The following is a 19,053-nucleotide window of genomic DNA, read 5'->3' on the forward strand; positions in this document are numbered from 1 at the left end:
AGGAGGTGGGGGAGGAGGAGGAGGGGGGGAGGAGGAGGGGTGGGGGAGGAGGAGGGGGGTGGGGGAGGAGGAGGGGGAGGAGGAGGGGGGGGAGGAGGAGGGGGGGGAGAGGAGGAGGAGGAGGAGGAGGAGGATGAGGAGGGGGGGGGAGGAGGAGGGGGGAGGAGGAGGAGGTGGTGGGGGGGGAGGAGGAGGAGGAGGAGGTGGGGGAGGAGGAGGAGAAGGAGGTGTGGGGGGAGGAGGAGGAGTTGGGGGAGGGTGGAGGGGGGAGGAGGAGGAGGTGGTGGTGGGGGAGGAGGTGGGGGAGGGGGGAGGAGGAGGAGGTGTGGGGGGGAGGAGGAGGTGTGGGGGGGAGGAGGGGGGGAGGAGGAGGTGTGGGGGGGAGGAGGTGGGGGAGGAGGAGGAGAAGGAGGAGGTGTGGGGGGAGGAGGAGGAGGTGTGGGGGGGAGGAGGGGGGGGAGGAGGAGGAGGAGGAGGTGTGGGGGGGAGGAGGAGGAGGAGGAGGAGAAGAAGGAGGTGTGGGAGGAGGAGGAGGAGGAGGAGGTGGGGGACATGGCTCCCAGGAAATCCCCAATAATAGGGACTCGACTCTGGGACAAGGTCCGCAGCACTCTGCTTAGGCCAAAGGTAAACAGCAGTGGTGGAAAGTAACTAAGTACTTTTACTTAAGTACTGTACTTAAGCACAATTGTGAGGTATTTGGACTTTATTTGAGTATTTCCAATTTCCAGTACTTTTACTTCTACTCTACTGCATCTCAGAGCCAAAATTTGTACTTCACTACAATCATTTGAAAACTTTATTTACTAGTTACTAGAAAACATACATTAACCACTTCAACCCTATACATTTCGGCGCATTGTGAGCTTGTAGATCGGCTATTTTCAATAGATTTTGTACACATTTTTAACTTGTGAAATGGCACATTCTGCACAATGAGTACTTTTATTTTTAGGACTTTAAGTACATTTTGATGCCGATACTTTTGTACTTTAGTACCGTATGCAATGTATAGCTGAAATCAATTATCATTCAATCAATTCAACGTAGTTTAATCAGACCAGTGTGTGTCCAGTGGAAACCTCGTATGAATCTGATCTCAGGTCAGAATGGGTTAATGTAGTGGTTCCCAAACTGTTTCATGTCAAGGAGCCCCACATGGACACTAAATCAGCCCGCGGACCCCCCACCCCCCATTTGAAGAGATATGCTGGTGACCCCCCATAAGAGAAGGTTTTTACGGCTCTAGCAGGGATTCTCAACCCGTTTAATTTCAAGGACCCCCAGTTTGACATGCATTAGTCTACGGACCCCCCCCCCCCGACATTTCTATCTCTGGGACCCCCAATTTATAGTGTAAAATCAATGTTAGTTTAACTCTGAGAGTGTACAAATGTGCACAAGTGTACTGTCGAGGCCAGGCAGAAAGTACCGTATTGTGCCGAATATAAGACGACCCCCATTTTTCCAAGACTCATTTGTGGAAAAAGAACATTGATTGCCAAATAGTCTAGTCCCCGATTATAATACGACCAATAGGGGTAGTTGTTTGCCACTCAATTGGCGTTCCTGCATAACTTGTACTGTATGATGTTGATGCCACGCACATACCCAGTCTATTGTAATACCCTCTGTATTCGTAAGGCACCGATCAATTAAGGGCTAAATATTTGCTATTGTTTTGGAGAATCGACATCTCAAATCGGTTGAATTGAGTCTGTTTTGAGCAGTGTTTCTGTAATGTCTTCCAGTTGGATCCTCAGAGCCTGCAGAACAAAGACTGGCAGAGGATGGTTATCAACATGAACGGGGTAGGTGTTATATACACATTACTTACATATATTTTATACATCCCTCTGTTTGCTCGATCCTAGTGTCCTTGTGTTGTGTGTTCCACTCACTCTGATACTTGTTTAAGTTGTAACCTGACTGTCACAGGTAGCTATAATCCAACCTTATACCTGCTGCTTACCATCAGCTCCTTTGTGCTTCCTCAGGTTGAGGTGAAGCTGTCTATGAAGTTTACCAGCAGAGAGTTTAGCCTGAAGAGAATGCCGTCGCGGAAACAGTCGGGAGTGTTTGGAGTGAAAATCAGTGCCGTAACAAAGTGAGTTGACATCTTGATCTTGTACCAGCTGTGTGTAATACTGGGAGCATGCTCATGAGCTAGAATAATATCTAGACCAGGTGTGCCTAAAAGATCACATGACCTCTAAAGAATATTTAGTAATTGAAATATAAAAATAACTATTTGTCTTTCTTATATGTAATGCCAGCTCCGCTATTCTTAGGTACATAAGGTACATTTAAACTATTTTCAGCAATGGCATAGTATTTCTTATTCCGGTGGGTAGATCTTGTCCATCTGGTCATTTTGAAAGTAGCTCTCAAGTTGAAAAAGTGTGGGCACCGCTGATCTAGGCCATACATGGGCAACTGGCGGCCCGGGGCCACATGCGGCCCCCACCTTCACTTAATGCGGCCCTCAGGTTAATATCGGAATACTGATTTATATTATTTTTATTTCTGCTGTTACAATTCCAAACATGCAAACATGACCCGCTTTAATCACTTCCATATTCGTATCTTAATGGCTAGTATTACAATGTTATTGCCTTTTTGAGTGGTGCAACCACTCCTACAACCAGCTTGCAATGTCCTCGTACGTGTTTGTGTGTCTGTGTGTCTGTGTGTCTCGTACTTGTTTGTGTGTCTGTGTGAGCATGAGTATGTGACTTAAAAATAGCAGTAGGGGGCGCCAGAAACAGTGAGAGGGGTAGTGACTCTAATGAGAGAGAGTGAGAGAGGTAGTGACTCTAATGAGAGAGAGAGATAGAGAGAGAGAGGGGGGGGGGGGGGGGGGGGAATTGCACCACTCAGTTCACACGTGTGTGATTTTTTATGTACAATGTAGTTAACATAAGTATAACTAAATGCATTTGAAATTAAATAAAATGTTCAGGATTCCAATTCAAAAATAGCAAAAACGTATTCAGAATTTCAATATTCAAATATAGCAAAAAATAGCCGATCTACAAGCTCAAACACGTCGCACTTGAGCTTGTAGCTCACTGTACTTTTTTTTGGAAATAATCTTCGAGAAATTACAGTTACCATGTAGGGGGGTCCCCGGGGGGTCCCCAGGAACTCGCCCAGGTTGCCGGCTCGGTTCCCGTGAGCCGCCCCGTGTCGCAGTTTTGAAGGAGATTAGAGATTCACATTCCTTTAAGGCTGTTGGTAGGGCGTTCCACATTTCGCGAGACATGGCCAAAGCATTTCCGGGGGTCCCCAGCCAAAAACGTTGAGAACCCCCGCTCTAACGTAAGCCGGTGGTTCCCAAAGTGGGGTCCGGGGACCCCTAGGGCTCCATGAGGGAGTTCCAGGGGGTCCCCACCTACAGTAAATGATAATTAGGAACCAAATGGACTATTACGGGTCTGTAACTCAGAGAGTGTACAAATGGAACCAAACGGACCCGTTATCCATTTGTACACTCTCAGAGAATTAACATTGATTTTAAGATATAAATTGGGGTCCAACTGAGATTGCTTGAAATGAAAATGGTTGAGAATCACTGCTAGAACCGTAATAAAAACCTTCTCTCATGGCGGTCCTTAATGTCGGTCCTTGGCATATCTTTTCAAGATGTATGTTAACTTAGCAGGCTAATAAATGTTGATTTATGAGTCCTTGACATGAAAAGCAATTGTATCAATTGTATGTACTGTACATCCTTTTTTGTCCTGATCAATATCAAGCTGGGTCTTTGAGATGAAAAGCTTTGAGAATGACTGCAGTTAGTGTTATATCCAGCAGGTGTCACTCTTTAACCATTTATGTTTATGGAGTAAACAATAATTTGTTATCATTATTTAGTAACAACAAGCTCTTGTTAATACTTTCATTATGTAAAATAGAAAAGATGTCACAGGGACACCTACAGTAAGCACTTTCATTTTATGAATTAAAAAATGATATACTGTAATGTCCATTAAATACATAGGTCATACTCAGAATTGTGTTTTAACCAGCACAAATAGCTGATCTGCAAGCTCACAACGTGTTGTGAGGGAGCTTGTAGATCAGCTACACTAGTGTTACCTAATCCCTGACTACATGACATCATTAGAGAGTCCTGTATGAGTTATCTGGTGACGTCTCCTTCGGTTCACTCTGATGGTCCAAATTTGAAGCCCGCTTTTACCGTCTGGGACTTTCCTCGCTGGCATTCGATGGTTGTGAGGTCAATGACTTGACTCTGTCCTCTGCTCTGCTTTCTGACTAAACTCCACCCACTCTCCAGTCTCCACCCACTGCTACAGCACTCACAGAGTCACATATCAAAGCCCCCCCCCCCCCCCTCGCCTCTGCTGTACATATTCTTTCTTTTGATGTCTTTTTTTTTAATATATGTTTATTGGTAATAGATTTCAACAATTTAGTACAGTTTGAACATACCATTATTTTTTCATTTTCTCCCTCACCCCATCCCTCCCCCCACAGTTATCGTCATCATTAAAACAATATAAAAAATAACATTAATAATTGAGTACAGACATACAAAAACAACAACCATGTATATTTGACATATAATATAAGCAGTAGGATACAAAAATAATAATTTAAGCACAGATAACAAAAACAATATAAATAACAAAAAATAAAACAAAATAAATACAATTATGAGTTGGGTTATTCGAGTTCAAAAGATAGTCACAAGTTATGATGGAAAAGATTGTGTTGAATCGGAACATTGTCATACACCACCCTCTATACACAGTTCTATCGTCATGAGGAAGCAAAAAACACACATAGTATTGATTTAATTAGTCTGTCGGAAGTACTCTCAGATTCTCAAAGTAGGTAATAAATGGTTGCCAGCTAGAAAAGAACCTTTCTGTTGAACCTCTAATTGTAAACTTTATTTTTTCCAATTTTAAAAATCCCATAATATCCTTAAGCCACATAGCTATAGAAGGGGAAGTTGGGGATTTCCATCCCAACAATATTCTACGTCTCGCTATCAGTGTGGAAAATTCTACCATATTAGACTGTTTCTGGGTTAGAAGTTCAAAATCTGATGGTACCCCAAAAATAGCGATCTGGGGTGACGGCTCCAAACGAACCTCAAATATATCAGACAATCTCAAATATTTTAGTCCAATAATGTACCAGCTTGGGGCAAGACCAGAACATGTGTGTGTGATTAGCTGGTGAGAGAGCACATCTATCACATTTATCATCAATTCCAGGATATATTGTAGCAAGTTTAGATTTGCAGTAATAAAGTCTATGAAAGACTTTGAATTGAATAAGGCCTAGTCTAGCACATGATGTTGATGTGTTGACTCGATCAATAGCCCCATCCCACCACTCGTCAAGAAATGTTTCACCCAACTCGGTCTCCCACCTATTCCTATTTCTGTCCATAGGGAGGATGTTTAATATTTTCTTTTGATTTCTAACCGTTTCATATCATATATCATCATAAACCTCTACTCGACTATTATCTCATCCATTGTACTTTTTTGGCATCTTTAGAAGACTAGTTTTATCTGAACAGTGTTTTTGACAAGTTTGGTGCAGATTGAAAAAAGTTAAAAAGAAAAAATATATATATACTGTACCCCCCCCACCCAAAGAAGAAACGTATATATATATTTGAACAGGGGGATCCCCACCCTGACAAACACTGGAATATCAATTGTATGTACTGTACATACTTTTTTGTCCTGATCAATATCAAGCTGTGTCTTTGAGATGAAAAGCTTTGAGAAGGACTGCAGTTAGTGTTATATCCAGCAGGTGTCACTCTTTAACCATTTATGTTTATGGTGTAAACAATAATTTGTTATCATTATTTAGTAACAACAAGCTCTTGTTAATACTTTTATTATGAAAAATAGAAAAGAAATCACAGGCACACCTACAGTAAGCACTTTTCATTTTATGAATTAAAAAATGATATCCTGTAATGTCCATTAAATACATAGGTCATACTCAGAATTGTGTTTTAACCAGCACAAATAGCTGATCTGCAAGCTCACAACGTGTTGCGAGGGAGCTTGTAGATCAGCTACACCAGTGTTACCAGCTATCTGACTACATGACATCATTAGAGAGTCCTGTATGAGTTATCTGGTGACGTTTGAGATAACTGTTACAGCTGAACCATTTTCCACACTGGACACAGCCATACGGCTTCTCTCCTGTATGAATTCTCTGGTGACTTTTGAGAGTACTGCTCTGGCTGAACCTAGTCCCACACTGGTCACAGTAGTACGGCTTCTCTCCTGTATGAGTTCTGGTGACTTTTGAGAGCACGGCTCTGGCTGAACCTAGTCCCACACTGGTTACAGGCGTAGGGCTTCTCTCCTGTATGAATTATCTCGTGATTTTTCAGAGTTTTGCTCGTGCTGAACCATTTCCCACACTGGTCACAGCGGTAGGGCTTCTCTCCTGTATGAATTCTCTGGTGATCTTTGAGATGACTGCTCTGGCTGAACCTAGTCCCACACTGGTCACAGGCGTAGGGCTTCTCTCCTGTATGAATTCTCTGGTGAACTTTTAGATCACTGCTGGAGCTGATGCTTATCCCACACTGGTCACAGACATAGGGCTTCTCTCCGGTATGAATTATCTGGTGACGTTTGAGAGTACTGCTCTGGCTGAACCTAGTCCCACACTGGTCACAGGCGTAGGGCTTCTCTCCGGTATGAATTATCTGGTGACTTTTGAGATGACTGCTCCTGCAGAACCTAGTCCCACACTGGTCACAGGCGTAGGGCTTCTCTCCTGTATGAATTCTCTGGTGATTTTTTAGAGTACTGCTCTGGCTGAAGCTTATCCCACACTGGTCACAGGCATAGGGCTTCTCTCCTGTATGAATTATCTGGTGTTGGTTGAGAGGTCTATTCTTTCTGTAGTAGGTATGTTTGAGTTGGGCAGGAAAGACATCTTGGATGGAGAATGAGGAGAGAGGAAAAAAACATGAATAAAATGTTTTAAAATAACATGCAAGTTATTGACACTGGGTGGAAAAAATGGGTTGCAAAATTGTGGGATGAATAATGATTAAAAAAATGAGTAACATGCAAGCTGTGTTGTATTATTACCCTCTGATAATGTTCTACATTTATGATGGCAGCAGCAACAGCCAGGCAGAGATTGGCCGTTGGAACATTCCTGACTGCATATCTCTGCATCTCTCTCTCTCTCTCTCTCTCTCTCTCTCTCTCCATGACTGATGATGTGCGCTACACACACACACACACACACACACACACACACACACACACGCATACACACACATTCCGTTTCTCCACTAAGTACCGACAACATTTCTGTACTTCCTGTACTTCCATGTGCTTCCTGTTGAAGATTAAATCAAAGTGTACAGTGACATGAAAACATGCACATACCTTGTATGTGTAACTTCACCACAGGTTGCTTCAGCATGGCTGCCTGGTAGATCTGTTCCTTTTCTGACGCAGCAGCTGAAAAGCTGTCGGACGACATCTTTATTTGAAAAACTCACTGTTGTTCACTGTTCGGTTGAAGCCCGCTTTTACCGTCTGGGACTTTCCGTTTCCTCGCTGGCATTCGACGGTTGTGAGGTCAATGACTTGACTCAGTCCTCTGCTCTGCTTTCTGACTAACTCCACCCACTCTCCAGTCTCCAGTCTCCACCCACTGCTACAGCACTCACAGAGTCACATATTAAAGTCCCGCCCCCCCCCCCCCCCCCCCCCTCGCCTCTGCTGTTCCCACCTACCTCCTTTTTAGGCATTAAACAGGTCAAAGTCCTTCATTTGTCACTTTACTTGTTTTTCCTCATGGACCTGTGGATTGTGTCAGCTTATCTCATGTGGATGTGGACACTCACTCACTTTTTTCACAGACTTCACACAAAGAGTAAATTCCACCTCCTACTCCCTTCCTCAACCAGACGTCAGCCCAGCTCCTTATCCACACATCAGTCATATTCAAACTTGACTCTTAAGTTGTAACTCCCTCCTTACTGGCCTACCGGCATGCACACTCCAAGCTCGCTTGGTCAGCCAAAATTCTCACTTGTCTCGACCCCCTCTTCTCCACTCCCTTCATTGGCTCCCGGTCACATTCAAAGCAACCAAAAGTTTGCTTGCAAGTCTGATAGAACCAACGCAGGGGGAAGCTGGAATTACCTTCACTAAAAAACACTGGGACAACGCTCCACACGTCCCAGACTTGACAGATATGCAACTAACATTGTTGATCTACATCAGGGGTTTTCAACTGATTATGAACCAGGGACCACCACGCTGACTGATAATCAACCTGGGGACCACCACCCTGACTAAGAATCAACCTGGGGACCACTGTTGAGTTGGGTGAGGGGATATAAAAATTAATATCAAATTTGTTAATTTGAGGTGAATTAAATCAAGCCCTTAACAGTCAGTATAATAATAAACTTTCATATGTCGTCCGGAGCTATTCCTTTCCCATGGTTGCCCTTACTCTGTTCTCTTAACCTTCCATATTAAACTCATAGATGGCAGACACATGCGATTGCATGATTATATGGGCACATTTGACCTTTCCTAATAGACTCAACCAGTCAATCCGGTTCACTTTACCTTGAAATTCAAACTCCCTTTCTGTGGAAGTTCCCTGCAGTAACTGACATTGATGTCATCATACATCACCAGGTCACTTAATGAACTAGTTCATTTCCCAACTAGCGGTCGATAAAAGACATACTAAATGCATGGCCAGGGACCACATGCAATACCTTCACGGACCACCAGTGGTCCACGGACCACCAGTTGAAAACCTCTGATCTACATTAACCCTTTCCATGTCTACTCATTTGTGTCTCTTACAGGAGAGAACGCTCCAAAGTGCCCCTCATAGTGAAACAGTGTGTGGAAGAGATAGAGAGGAGAGGAACGGAGGAGGTGGGAATCTACAGAGTGTCTGGAGTGGCCACCGACATACAGGCCCTGAAGGCTGCTTTTGATTCAAGTGAGTTAATCTCAGATACTTTTACTTTAAGTATGCTTGTGGCTTCACCCCTTTTGCAACCAGATCTTATTACTTGCTCAAGCAGAGCGTGCAAGTAATGTTATCAGTCAGGTGCCAGCATATGATATGACATCAGATGCTGGCACGAAGCTGACTGTGCAGGTATGTTTTCCGTCATGCTACGAAGCATATTTCCCATGACGTGATGAAGATATGTACTGTACCAATGTCCCTTAAAATGCATTATGATATGACGTCATATGCTGGCCCCGGATATACGGAAGCAGACCGTGCAGGTATGTTTTCTGCAGATGTCCCATGACGTGATGAAGATTATGTACCAATGCCAGGGTATAATTGGTTTACGATTGTGACGTAATGATGATGTGTTTCAGTGTCAGGGACATACGCATCAAACCACCCGAGTAACCACATTATACCACTAATCATCATTCCTCTCTACAGACAATAAGGATGTGTCTGTCATGATGCGAGACATGGACGTGAATGCCATTGCTGGGACACTGAAGCTGTATTTCCGCGAGCTGCCGGAGCCTCTGTTCACTGATGACTTGTACCCCAACTTTGCCGGAGGCATAGGTAAGTTGCTTTAGGATTTTTAAATAGAAAAACAAATAGCTGATCTGTAAGCTCATAGTGCGGCACTCGGTGCTGCGCTATGAGCTTGTAGATCTGCCATTTTTCAACAGCTAAAGTATAACATAATGCTTAAAACACCAAAAGGCGCTCCCGCTCAGAATGGGTTAACCGCGTACAGTACACCCATATACTTTGTCATATGATGAATAACCCAAATAGCTGATCTACAGCTCACTATATGCTATGTGCCACACACAGTGTGACTCGTTGGGAGGTTATAGATCTGATATTTTCTTAAATATAATTTTCACTGAGAATAAACTTGATAAATGAGGGATGTGTGTGTGTGTGTGTGTGTGTGTGTGTGTGTGTGTGTGTGTGTGTGTGTGTGTGTGTGTGTGTGTGTGTGTGTGTGTGTGTGTGTGTGTGTGTGTGTGTGCGTGTGCGTGTGCGTGCGTGCGTGCGTGCGTGAGATGCTCAGTCTACCCAGTGAGCTGTGTCATCTATTATAATCACCATGTGTCTGTGTGTACATCAGTAATCCACAAAACTCCCCGCCGACTTCAAATTTGACACATGCGTTCCACACCCCACCACAGGGAGTGCAGTGCCCGGTGTCGAGTCGGTCGGGCCCACGGTTGTCCAGAACCGCCACAAAAGCCCTCTGGACAGGGCCGTTGCCCAGGGTCCATACAGTATATGGAGCTGGCCTGTTCTGACATCACAACATATTTGGGCATGCCTTTCACAGAACTCCATATTATAGCAATAAAGGGACACAGGGAGACAGATACAGAAATCTCCATATATGGGAGAACAGACAGACAGGTACAACGGGTATTGCATAGCCGGGTGGGGCATGGATCCCCAACCTCCATCGTTACCGACTCGATGCTCTACAGCCGTGCACCGGTCTAGGTCAATCAATATACAATATGTCTGCATGTGCTTTTACAGTCAATGTCATATTAAAATGTGTCTTCTTTTTTTTGGTCCCAGCTCTTTCAGACAGCGTGGCCAAGGAGAGCTGTATGCTCCACCTACTACTGTCTCTCCCAGAGCCTAACCTGGTCACTTTCCTCTTCCTACTCGATCACTTAAAGAGGTAAAATACAGCACTTCATTAGCGCTATTGTGGACCTCCGAATTGATTTCTTTGTCACATTTATTTCAAATTCGTCCACATTTTTCAAGATAAAAAAAATATATAATTCGAAAATAGCAGATCTACAATCGCCATTGTGAGCTTGTAGATTGGCTATTTTTGAATATCATTATATCAATAAGAATAAAATTGGGATACGGTGATTCATGTTACTACAAATCGCTACTGTATATGAATTAAGACCCCCCTGGAACCCCCTCAAGGACCCCTGGCTGTCCCCGGACCCCACTTTGAGGACCACTGGTCTGTGCACGTGTGTGTACGTGCCTGTCCCTGCAGGGCAGGAATTTCATGGAGGTCGTGAAAGGTCATGACCTCTGTGCCTCTTCATTTTGGCCTTATGCCCCCTCAAAAAGATAATGATTTATGCCCTGAGGCTACACTGGCCTTGACACCCCTCCTACACCTATCCGTTTCCCCCTCTGCCTCTTCCGTGCCAATACAGTTATAATTGTTGAGATTCTGAATGCATTTAGACTTGAGACAAGATTCTACAAAATGCCTTCTAGTTTTTCAGTTTTCTGAAAATATCAGTGGTGCTCAAACTATTTAATGTCAAGGACCCCAACAATGATATGTAATTGGCCACGGACTCCCATCTGAAAATATGTAGTTCCAGGGACCCCCCCCCCCTCCCAGAAGCAAAGATATGCAGCAAAGAAGTTGAGATTCTGATTGTTTAAATCCTCCTGACGCCCCCGTTTCCATCTCCTTAAATCCTCCTGACGCCCCCGTTTCCATCCAGCATGAGAAAACATACGTTTACCTTGCCAAAGCAGAAAGAACAATACAACAATACAGCAATACAATCAGAACAAAAATGATGTACATTTGAAGGTCAGAATCTTCAATAGATCAAATTCTATGTACCAAGATCACTCGATGCAGGTATAGTGCAGGAATATACACAATGATTAGTCTTTAGGGTGGTTGTGTTCCATTTGATATCCTTCTCCTATCACAGCAACTCACAAATCTTGCTGCTGTGTTTGCACATTGTTGTACTTCGCCCAGCAGATATGGGAGTTTTTTGTCATTGGTCATGTTTTCAAAATCTCCGTGTGTGGTTGTAATCTGTGGGAAGTATGTGTCTCTGATGTCTTGGTACAATGGACAGATGGTTAGGAAGTGTAGCTCGGTTTCCACTTCATTTTGTGTGCAGTGGGTGCATAGTCTGTCTTCTCTCGGGATACAGGTCTGCCTATGACGGCATTTCTCGATCGCGAGACTGTGCTCACTGAGTCTGTACCTAGTTAAGATTTTTCTTTGTTTTGGTGGGTCGGTCACGGTGCTCAGGTATTCTGCCACTGTGTATTCTCTGTTTAGGGCCAGATAGCATTCTAGTTTACTCTGCTTTTGTGTTGCTTCTTTCCAATGTGTCAGATAGTTTTCCTTTTGCTGTTTTATAATTTGGTTTAGTCCAATGGGTTTTCTATCTCGTGGCTCTGTTTGTGTTTGTGCCCGTGTTTGTGCACACACACTGAACCCCTGGCCCTGAACCCATTGTTTGAACAAACTACTAGTTAACCTCCCTTTCATATTTAAATGGGATGAGGCAACGGTGGAAATGTATATTTTCAGTCCCAATTTCACCCAAAAACACCCTACATACCTTAATGTAGGGTGTATGTATGCCACTGCCGCAAACTACCGCATTTCAGCTATTTTACCCAGTGGTGGGGACTGGGGAAACAAGCTTGTGTTCAAATAAGCAACAAAGAAAATGCTGTAGGCCTCTCACGGTGTGTTGGCAGCAAAGACTGTCTGAGTGCAATTAGCCAATTAGGAAGAATCCAACTTTACGAGTAGAATCTGGTCCTTCGACCAGACGATGCTTGGGACGATTGCTACCAGTTCTACTACTAACCAAATGAACTGTTCTCCCCAATACTTGCCCACTAAGATGTTGTGTCATGATCTTGTCTCTTCCTGTCATAGGCCTACAGTAGTAGCATTGTCCTGCATCAGATCATGTGTCTTTATTCCAGATCAGCTTCTCCAATAGCCTCTTCTGTTTTTAGTTTTTTTCCGTTAACTGTTCAATTAAAATGTTAATTTCCTTTGTGCCAGTGTTGTTTTTGACGGCACATTTTGATTTTAGTTTTAGTCTCTTGAATAGTTTTCATTTAGTTTTAGTCACATTTTAGTCACCGGGGAATGTCTTAGTGTTAGTCTAGTTTCAGTCGACTAAATATCATAAGATTTTAGTCGACTAAATCTACAGTTGATTTAGACGACTAAAATGTATTTTATCGGGCCTTGATGCTGTCGCAATGGCTCATTTTACACTTGCTGAAAATAGCTGATCTACAAGCCCACAACCGTTGTGAGCTTGTAGATCGACTATTGTCAGCATGCAACTAATTGTAAAATGACTTATACTGGATCTCTTGTCCACTAGTCTCTTCCTAACATCTTAGTCTAGTTTTTATTTGTTGACGAAATTGACTATATTTAGTCTTAGTTTCAATTTAGTTTTTGTCAGTGAAAAAGATATAGTCGACATTTTTCCTCTTAGTTTTTAGTCGACGAAATCAACACTGCTTTGTGCTTCATATAGGATTGCTGACAATGAGATCGTGAACAAGATGTCATTCCACAACCTGGCCACAGTCTTTGGTCCCACGCTGCTCCGTCCCTCGGAGAAAGATAGCAAGATCTTAAGCGGTTCCACACAGCCCATCTCTATGAATGACAGCTGGTCCTTGGAAGTTATGTCTCAGGTAAGGTTCGTCAACCAGGCACGTGCAGAGAGCGTTGGAGAGGGCACTTTTGAACCAAAAATAGCAGATCTACAAGCTCGCAACGCGTCACAGCGTGACGCATTGAGAGCTTGTAGTTCAGATGTTTTCGGGGCGCAACCAGCAAGCACTCTTTACTTAGTGGAGATGCGGTGTATACGACATGGATTTCTAAACAAGTTTGTTCAACGCAAAATACTGTGTTCAAGTTCAGGATACTTCGAAGGGGGAAAAAAGCTATTCTCCTGAATGCTGCCTTCCGGTATGGCAAGGAAAGGAGTGGCATTAGCATTTCTTTCACCATAGTAAATGCTGCATTTGTGGTCTGGAAAGGGTAGTTGTTTTACAGACGGGTATAAAAGGGCAGGGGCTGAAGCCCCCTTTGATGTCTATGTGTGGATTGTGTGCACGTCCCTGTCATCAACTATTTAGATTTTATGATAAATATGTATTTGTTCTTTACCGTGTTTGTATTATGAATCTCTTCATTTTTGCTTGATTGTATAATGTATCTCCTGACACATAGTTTCAATAAAACTGAATTAAACAGAAAAAACAAACAAACATGACACTGGTGTTAGTCTCGTGTTGCCAGGCTGTTGCCAGACGAATGCTTCCGCTTCCGCCTTCTGTCATACAGTCTGGAGCAACGGAAGCTCTGATCATGAGTAAATTAAACTACAGTCTGGAGCAACGGAAGCTCTGATCATGAGTAAATTAAACTACAGTCTGGAGCAACGGAAGCTCTGATCATGAGTAAATTAAACTACAGTCTGGAGCAACGGAAGCTCTGATCATGAGTAAATTAAACTACAGTCTGGAGCAACGGAAGCTCTGATAATGAGTAAATTAAACTACAGTCTGGAGCAACGGAAGCTCTGATCATGAGTAAATTAAACTACAGTCTGGAGCAACGGAAGCTCTGATCATGAGTAAATTAAACTACAGTCTGGAGCAACGGAAGCTCTGATCATGAGTAAATTAAACTACAGTCTGGAGCAACGGAAGCTCTGATCATGAGTAAATTAAACTACAGTCTGGAGCAACGGAAGCTCTGATCATGAGTAAATTAAACTACAGTCTGGAGCAATGGAAGCTCTGATCATGAGTAAATTAAACTACAGTCTGGAGCAACGGAAGCTCTGATCATGAGTAAAACATCAAGCGGATGTGAAGCCTCCTCCCCACTTCCGTTTCGTCTTTACAGCCACGCAAATGTATTCTAATATAAATAAAAATTATCTAAGTATAATATAGCTTGCTGCTTAACGGAAATGGAAAATTTCAAATATATATATAAATATATCTTTTATATATTTTTGTGAACGGAAATGACAAATGACTCGGGACGTGTAGTTCAACACTATATAGCATTCGGAGATAGTGGAATAGTTGTCTGGATACGCAGGTAATTTAAAATGATGTATGTATCCTCTGTGCTTTTCCTTTTATCTCTGCAGGTACAAGTCCTACTGTATTTCCTTCAACTTGAGAGCATTCCAACACCCGACAGCAAACGTCAGAGCCTTCTCTTCTCTACTGAAGTATAGCACGAACCTGGAATTGTTAAGGAAACAGGGTGAGCTTCCTTCCAGCTCAGAACCGGTATATCCCTGCTGCTGAATGAACAGGCTACTGAGAGCAGCCATATAATGTTTGGATTTACCGAAGATGCTTCTCAGTTCAGCCACAAGGTGGCACCAGCCACGCATTGTTAACTGGAAAACGGCTACGCCACACAACTATAGAGTTGATGTGCATTGGTGTATTGTTGTTTACTTATCTGCTGTCTCGCAAACGAAAAAACATAGTCAATACACATCATTCCTTGTTTTGTTTCTATGTAATTTACAACTTGTTTTATTTGGAACAATTTATTTTAGTATTTCCCCCCGTTCCATGCTGTTTTTCATTCATGGCTGAATGGATGGGCGAGTGAATGGAAGGGTAGATATTTATCTGTGTATATGTTCATTCATGTTCATTTATGTTCATTTACACCCAGAAACCTTTGAGTTTAAATGTGCCAATGTTTCCCTGCTGATAACCAATAGGAACATTTTCATTATGTTTACAACACTCTTAATTTTGTACAAAACTTAATGTATGAGACGGAGACGCACAACATGCAGGCATGTTGACCTGAAAATGTACCTTTTATTTCTCTGTTATACAATTTGTACATTGCCCTACTAAGCTCACAGCCGGCCCATCTGGTGGTATGCTACCAGAGAGAGAGAGAGAGAGAGGGAGAGTGAGAGTGAGAGTGAGAGTGAGAGTGAGAGTGAGAGTGAGAGTGTATTTTGGGAGGGGGTATTTCACAAGCAAGGATCAAATAATTCCAGGAATTATGAACCACGATGCCCCAGAGAGGCTATCCAGACCTAATCTAATCCTTCCTTAGACACATCATGGAACGTATTCTGTGCTGTGTGTTGCTTTGTACTCGTCTTCCCTGTGTCACTTTTTATTTCAGTTATTGTTGTCCTTGGGTTTATATGGACAACAAAATATTGTGTACTGCTTACTCCATTCCTTCGGGGGGGGGGGGGGGGGGGGGGGGTAGTTAGGGTTTTACCATGATAGGGCAAAAAACAGTCCGCCGTCACATAAATGAAAGCATCTGGACACACTATAGGTTGCTTATTATTTAATGTTCCAGAATGTTGTAGCACTGTTTTGGCACAGATTTGCAAAGCATTGCAAAGTGTCCTGGGAGGGATCAGGGGATGTTGTTCTAAGAGTTTACTGTATGTTCATATAGGCCTACTACACTGCTTGTTGCCTGCTGTCGTTGCCTCTATTATTGAAAATGCTCAAAGCTCAGTGAAGAGATTTGAGGAAAAGCAAAACATTAACCGTTGAAACCAACAAACACAAAACATTAACTGTTGAAACTAATATTCATCCACTTTATAGAGTTTCACAGTCCCGCCCCCTACCAGGGCCCATGATTCCCCGTTCATTTTCCTCATAGACTTTTCAAAAAGTATTTATTTAAAGACCTTTTTAAGCCTCGTACGAAGCCAACTCTTGTTGTGACAAATCATGAAAACAAACACATTTTTTTGGGCCGAACAAATAATTAGAAAGAAGAAGAAAACGGCAGGTTACAACACTTTTAGTTGTTTTTCTTCTTTGTAATTATTTGTTTGGTCCAAAATATTGTGTTGTCATGATTTGTCACAACTCAAGTTGGGTTTGTACGACGCTTATAAGGGCTTTACATAAATACGTTTTGAAATGTCTATGGGAAAAATGCATTGGGAATTATTTCCTGGGCCTGGCGTTGTCATGAAAGGGGGCGGGACTGCGACACTTTATAGCACACTCCCATAACCCAAAACGCTTGTGATTCATGTCAATTTAAGCAACAACTCCCTGTGATTCCTTAATACAAGAATAGCACTACCAAATGATGTATGATTCATGTAAATAAAAAAATGTTGATTACATATGAATCTTGTGCTGCCTTATTCCTCTGTCCTCTGAACACAGTCTGTGTTCTATTGCAGTTTACAAACCAAAATAAAAGCTATTAATTGAAAATAGTTGAAGCAGGTTCTTTGGAGTTGCCCAAAGGTTCAAGCTTGTTGGTCTTTTATAAAAGATCATTGGTTCCCATTTTTGTCCTAGGTTACAGTGTTTTTGTCGACTAAAACGAAGACGAAAAATGTTCGTCGACTACCTTTTTTCACTGACTAAAACTAAATGGAAACTAAATGAAAACTAAGCCATGATGACTAAAACTAAGACTAAATGTATTGACAATTTCGTCAACAGATAAAAACTAGACTAAAATGTTAGGGAGGGACTAGTGGACGAGAGATCCAGCATAAGTCATTTTACACTTGGTTGCATGATGACTAGCAGATCTACACGCGTCGCAGCGCGACACGTGAGCTTGTAGATTGGCTAAGTGTAAAATCTGCCATTACGACGGCATCAAGGCCCGTCAAAATACATTTTTGTTGACTAAATCAACTGTAGATTTAGTCAACTAAAATCGCATGACATTTAGTCGACTAAACATTCCAGGTGACTAAAATGTGACTAAAACTAAATGAAAACGATTCAAAAGACAATTAGTGGTCCGGGGACCACCCACCAGTGGTCCATGAGCCCCAGGCCCCCAGCTAAATGATGGAGTGTTGGTAACCAAATGGGCCCCTATAGACCTTTAAACTCTTGAGAGTTCAATTATTTTTAAACATCTGCATAACTTAATTTACAAGAAGTCTACACAATTAGAGAATGTAGAATAATTGTTATTTTGATCAACGTTTGCCTGTTATTTCTCCTATATGGTACTGTACCAGTGCCACATCAATAAAGCATGAAACTATATCAAAGATTATTCTTTAGTTTGGGTCTGAGAGGCTAATTGTCATCAAATGGTGGTCCGTGGCTCAAATGCCGAATAAATGATGAATAAATTAAAGAAAAAAGGTAATCCAATGCACTATAGGTACACTCATGCTTGGTATCTGCTAATTACAGAATTGAGGCTTAAATTATCCTTAAAGTTTTGTCATAGCCTAATCTCTCAAGAACAGATTCAGAGCAGCAAAAGGCGTAGTTTTTGTCTCCACCAGCCGAAGGCATGGGGGAGAGTATGTTTTGCACTCCGTCTGTCCGTCCGTCCGTCCGTCCGTCCGTCCGTGAGCAGCTAATCTCGGCCACCGTTAACCCGGTCGATGCCAAATTTTGCACACACACTCCCTGGATGCCAACCATGAACCTCTGCCCCAAACTTTCCAGAACGGCCTGTTATAGCGCCACCAGGAGGCCGCTTTGTGCAAAACAAGTTTTTGCACAGTACACCTACAGATTTTGTCCAAACATCACGCAAATTGGTACACAGTCTCTCTAGAGCCATTCAACGAAACCGGTCTTTCAGATTTCTCAGACTCCATCCTGATTGGTTAAGATTGGCTTCCAAAATTCACAGGAGTGCTCAGTTTCAAACAAAATGCTGCAAATCATGAACACATTGCGTGATTTCCGTGAAATTGTGCACCCACATTCCCACTAGGCCGAGGACGAAATGCCACATGAACAATTTCAACTCAGCCTCAAGGTGGCGCTATAACTGGCCGAAAAGTGTTTTTACCTCTAACTGCACAGATCTGTGGATAACTTTGTATGCCAACTCCCTAGAGGCCAAGGAAAAACCTTTGCCTGGAATTTTTCACATCTGCTCTTTATAGCGCCACCAGGAGGCCGACATATGTAAAACACATTTTCTATTATTACTCCTTCAGATTTTATCCAAATTTCACGCAAATCGGTACACATGATCTCCATAGTCATGTGATCAAGACAGGTTTGTTTGATTTCTCATATTCCATCCTGATTGGCCACGATTGGCTCCTACAGTTTTCAGGAGTAGCAAATGGCCACAACTCCTCAACGCAGCGTCCGATTGCGATGAAACTGTGCACGCATATTCCCACTAGGCTGAGGAAGAATCCTGGTGGAGACCTGTGCCGATTGGCACTTTATCTAGTTTTCCTTCTTTTTTTACCGATGTGTTCC

At 42.7% G+C, this 19,053-nt stretch overlaps 1 protein-coding gene across 2 annotated transcripts in view; it reads left to right on the top strand.

Annotated features, from left to right (window-relative positions):
- The window catches only part of LOC310872372 (breakpoint cluster region protein-like), a 159,873-nt gene that overhangs the window by 64,529 nt on the left and 76,291 nt on the right, over positions 1–19,053 (top strand). The window contains exons 17-23 of one of the 2 annotated variants that reach the window (XR_014570377.1): positions 1,752–1,811; positions 1,998–2,107; positions 8,870–9,009; positions 9,475–9,609; positions 10,609–10,714; positions 13,335–13,497; positions 14,976–16,443. Coding sequence is in view for 1 of the 2 variants with exons in the window: in XM_083784177.1 (XP_083640303.1) it covers positions 1,752–1,811; positions 1,998–2,107; positions 8,870–9,009; positions 9,475–9,609; positions 10,609–10,714; positions 13,335–13,497; positions 14,976–15,065 (804 nt within the window). In the remaining variant the exon portion in view is untranslated. Of the gene's footprint in view, positions 1–1,751; positions 1,812–1,997; positions 2,108–8,869; positions 9,010–9,474; positions 9,610–10,608; positions 10,715–13,334; positions 13,498–14,975; positions 16,964–19,053 lie in introns of those variants that run through there. The other variant, XM_083784177.1, reaches the window with a different exon arrangement.

The sequence above is a fragment of the Protomyctophum parallelum genome, assembly GCF_964188405.1.
Source record: "Protomyctophum parallelum genome assembly, chromosome: 15".
NCBI lineage: Eukaryota > Metazoa > Chordata > Actinopteri > Myctophiformes > Myctophidae > Protomyctophum > Protomyctophum parallelum.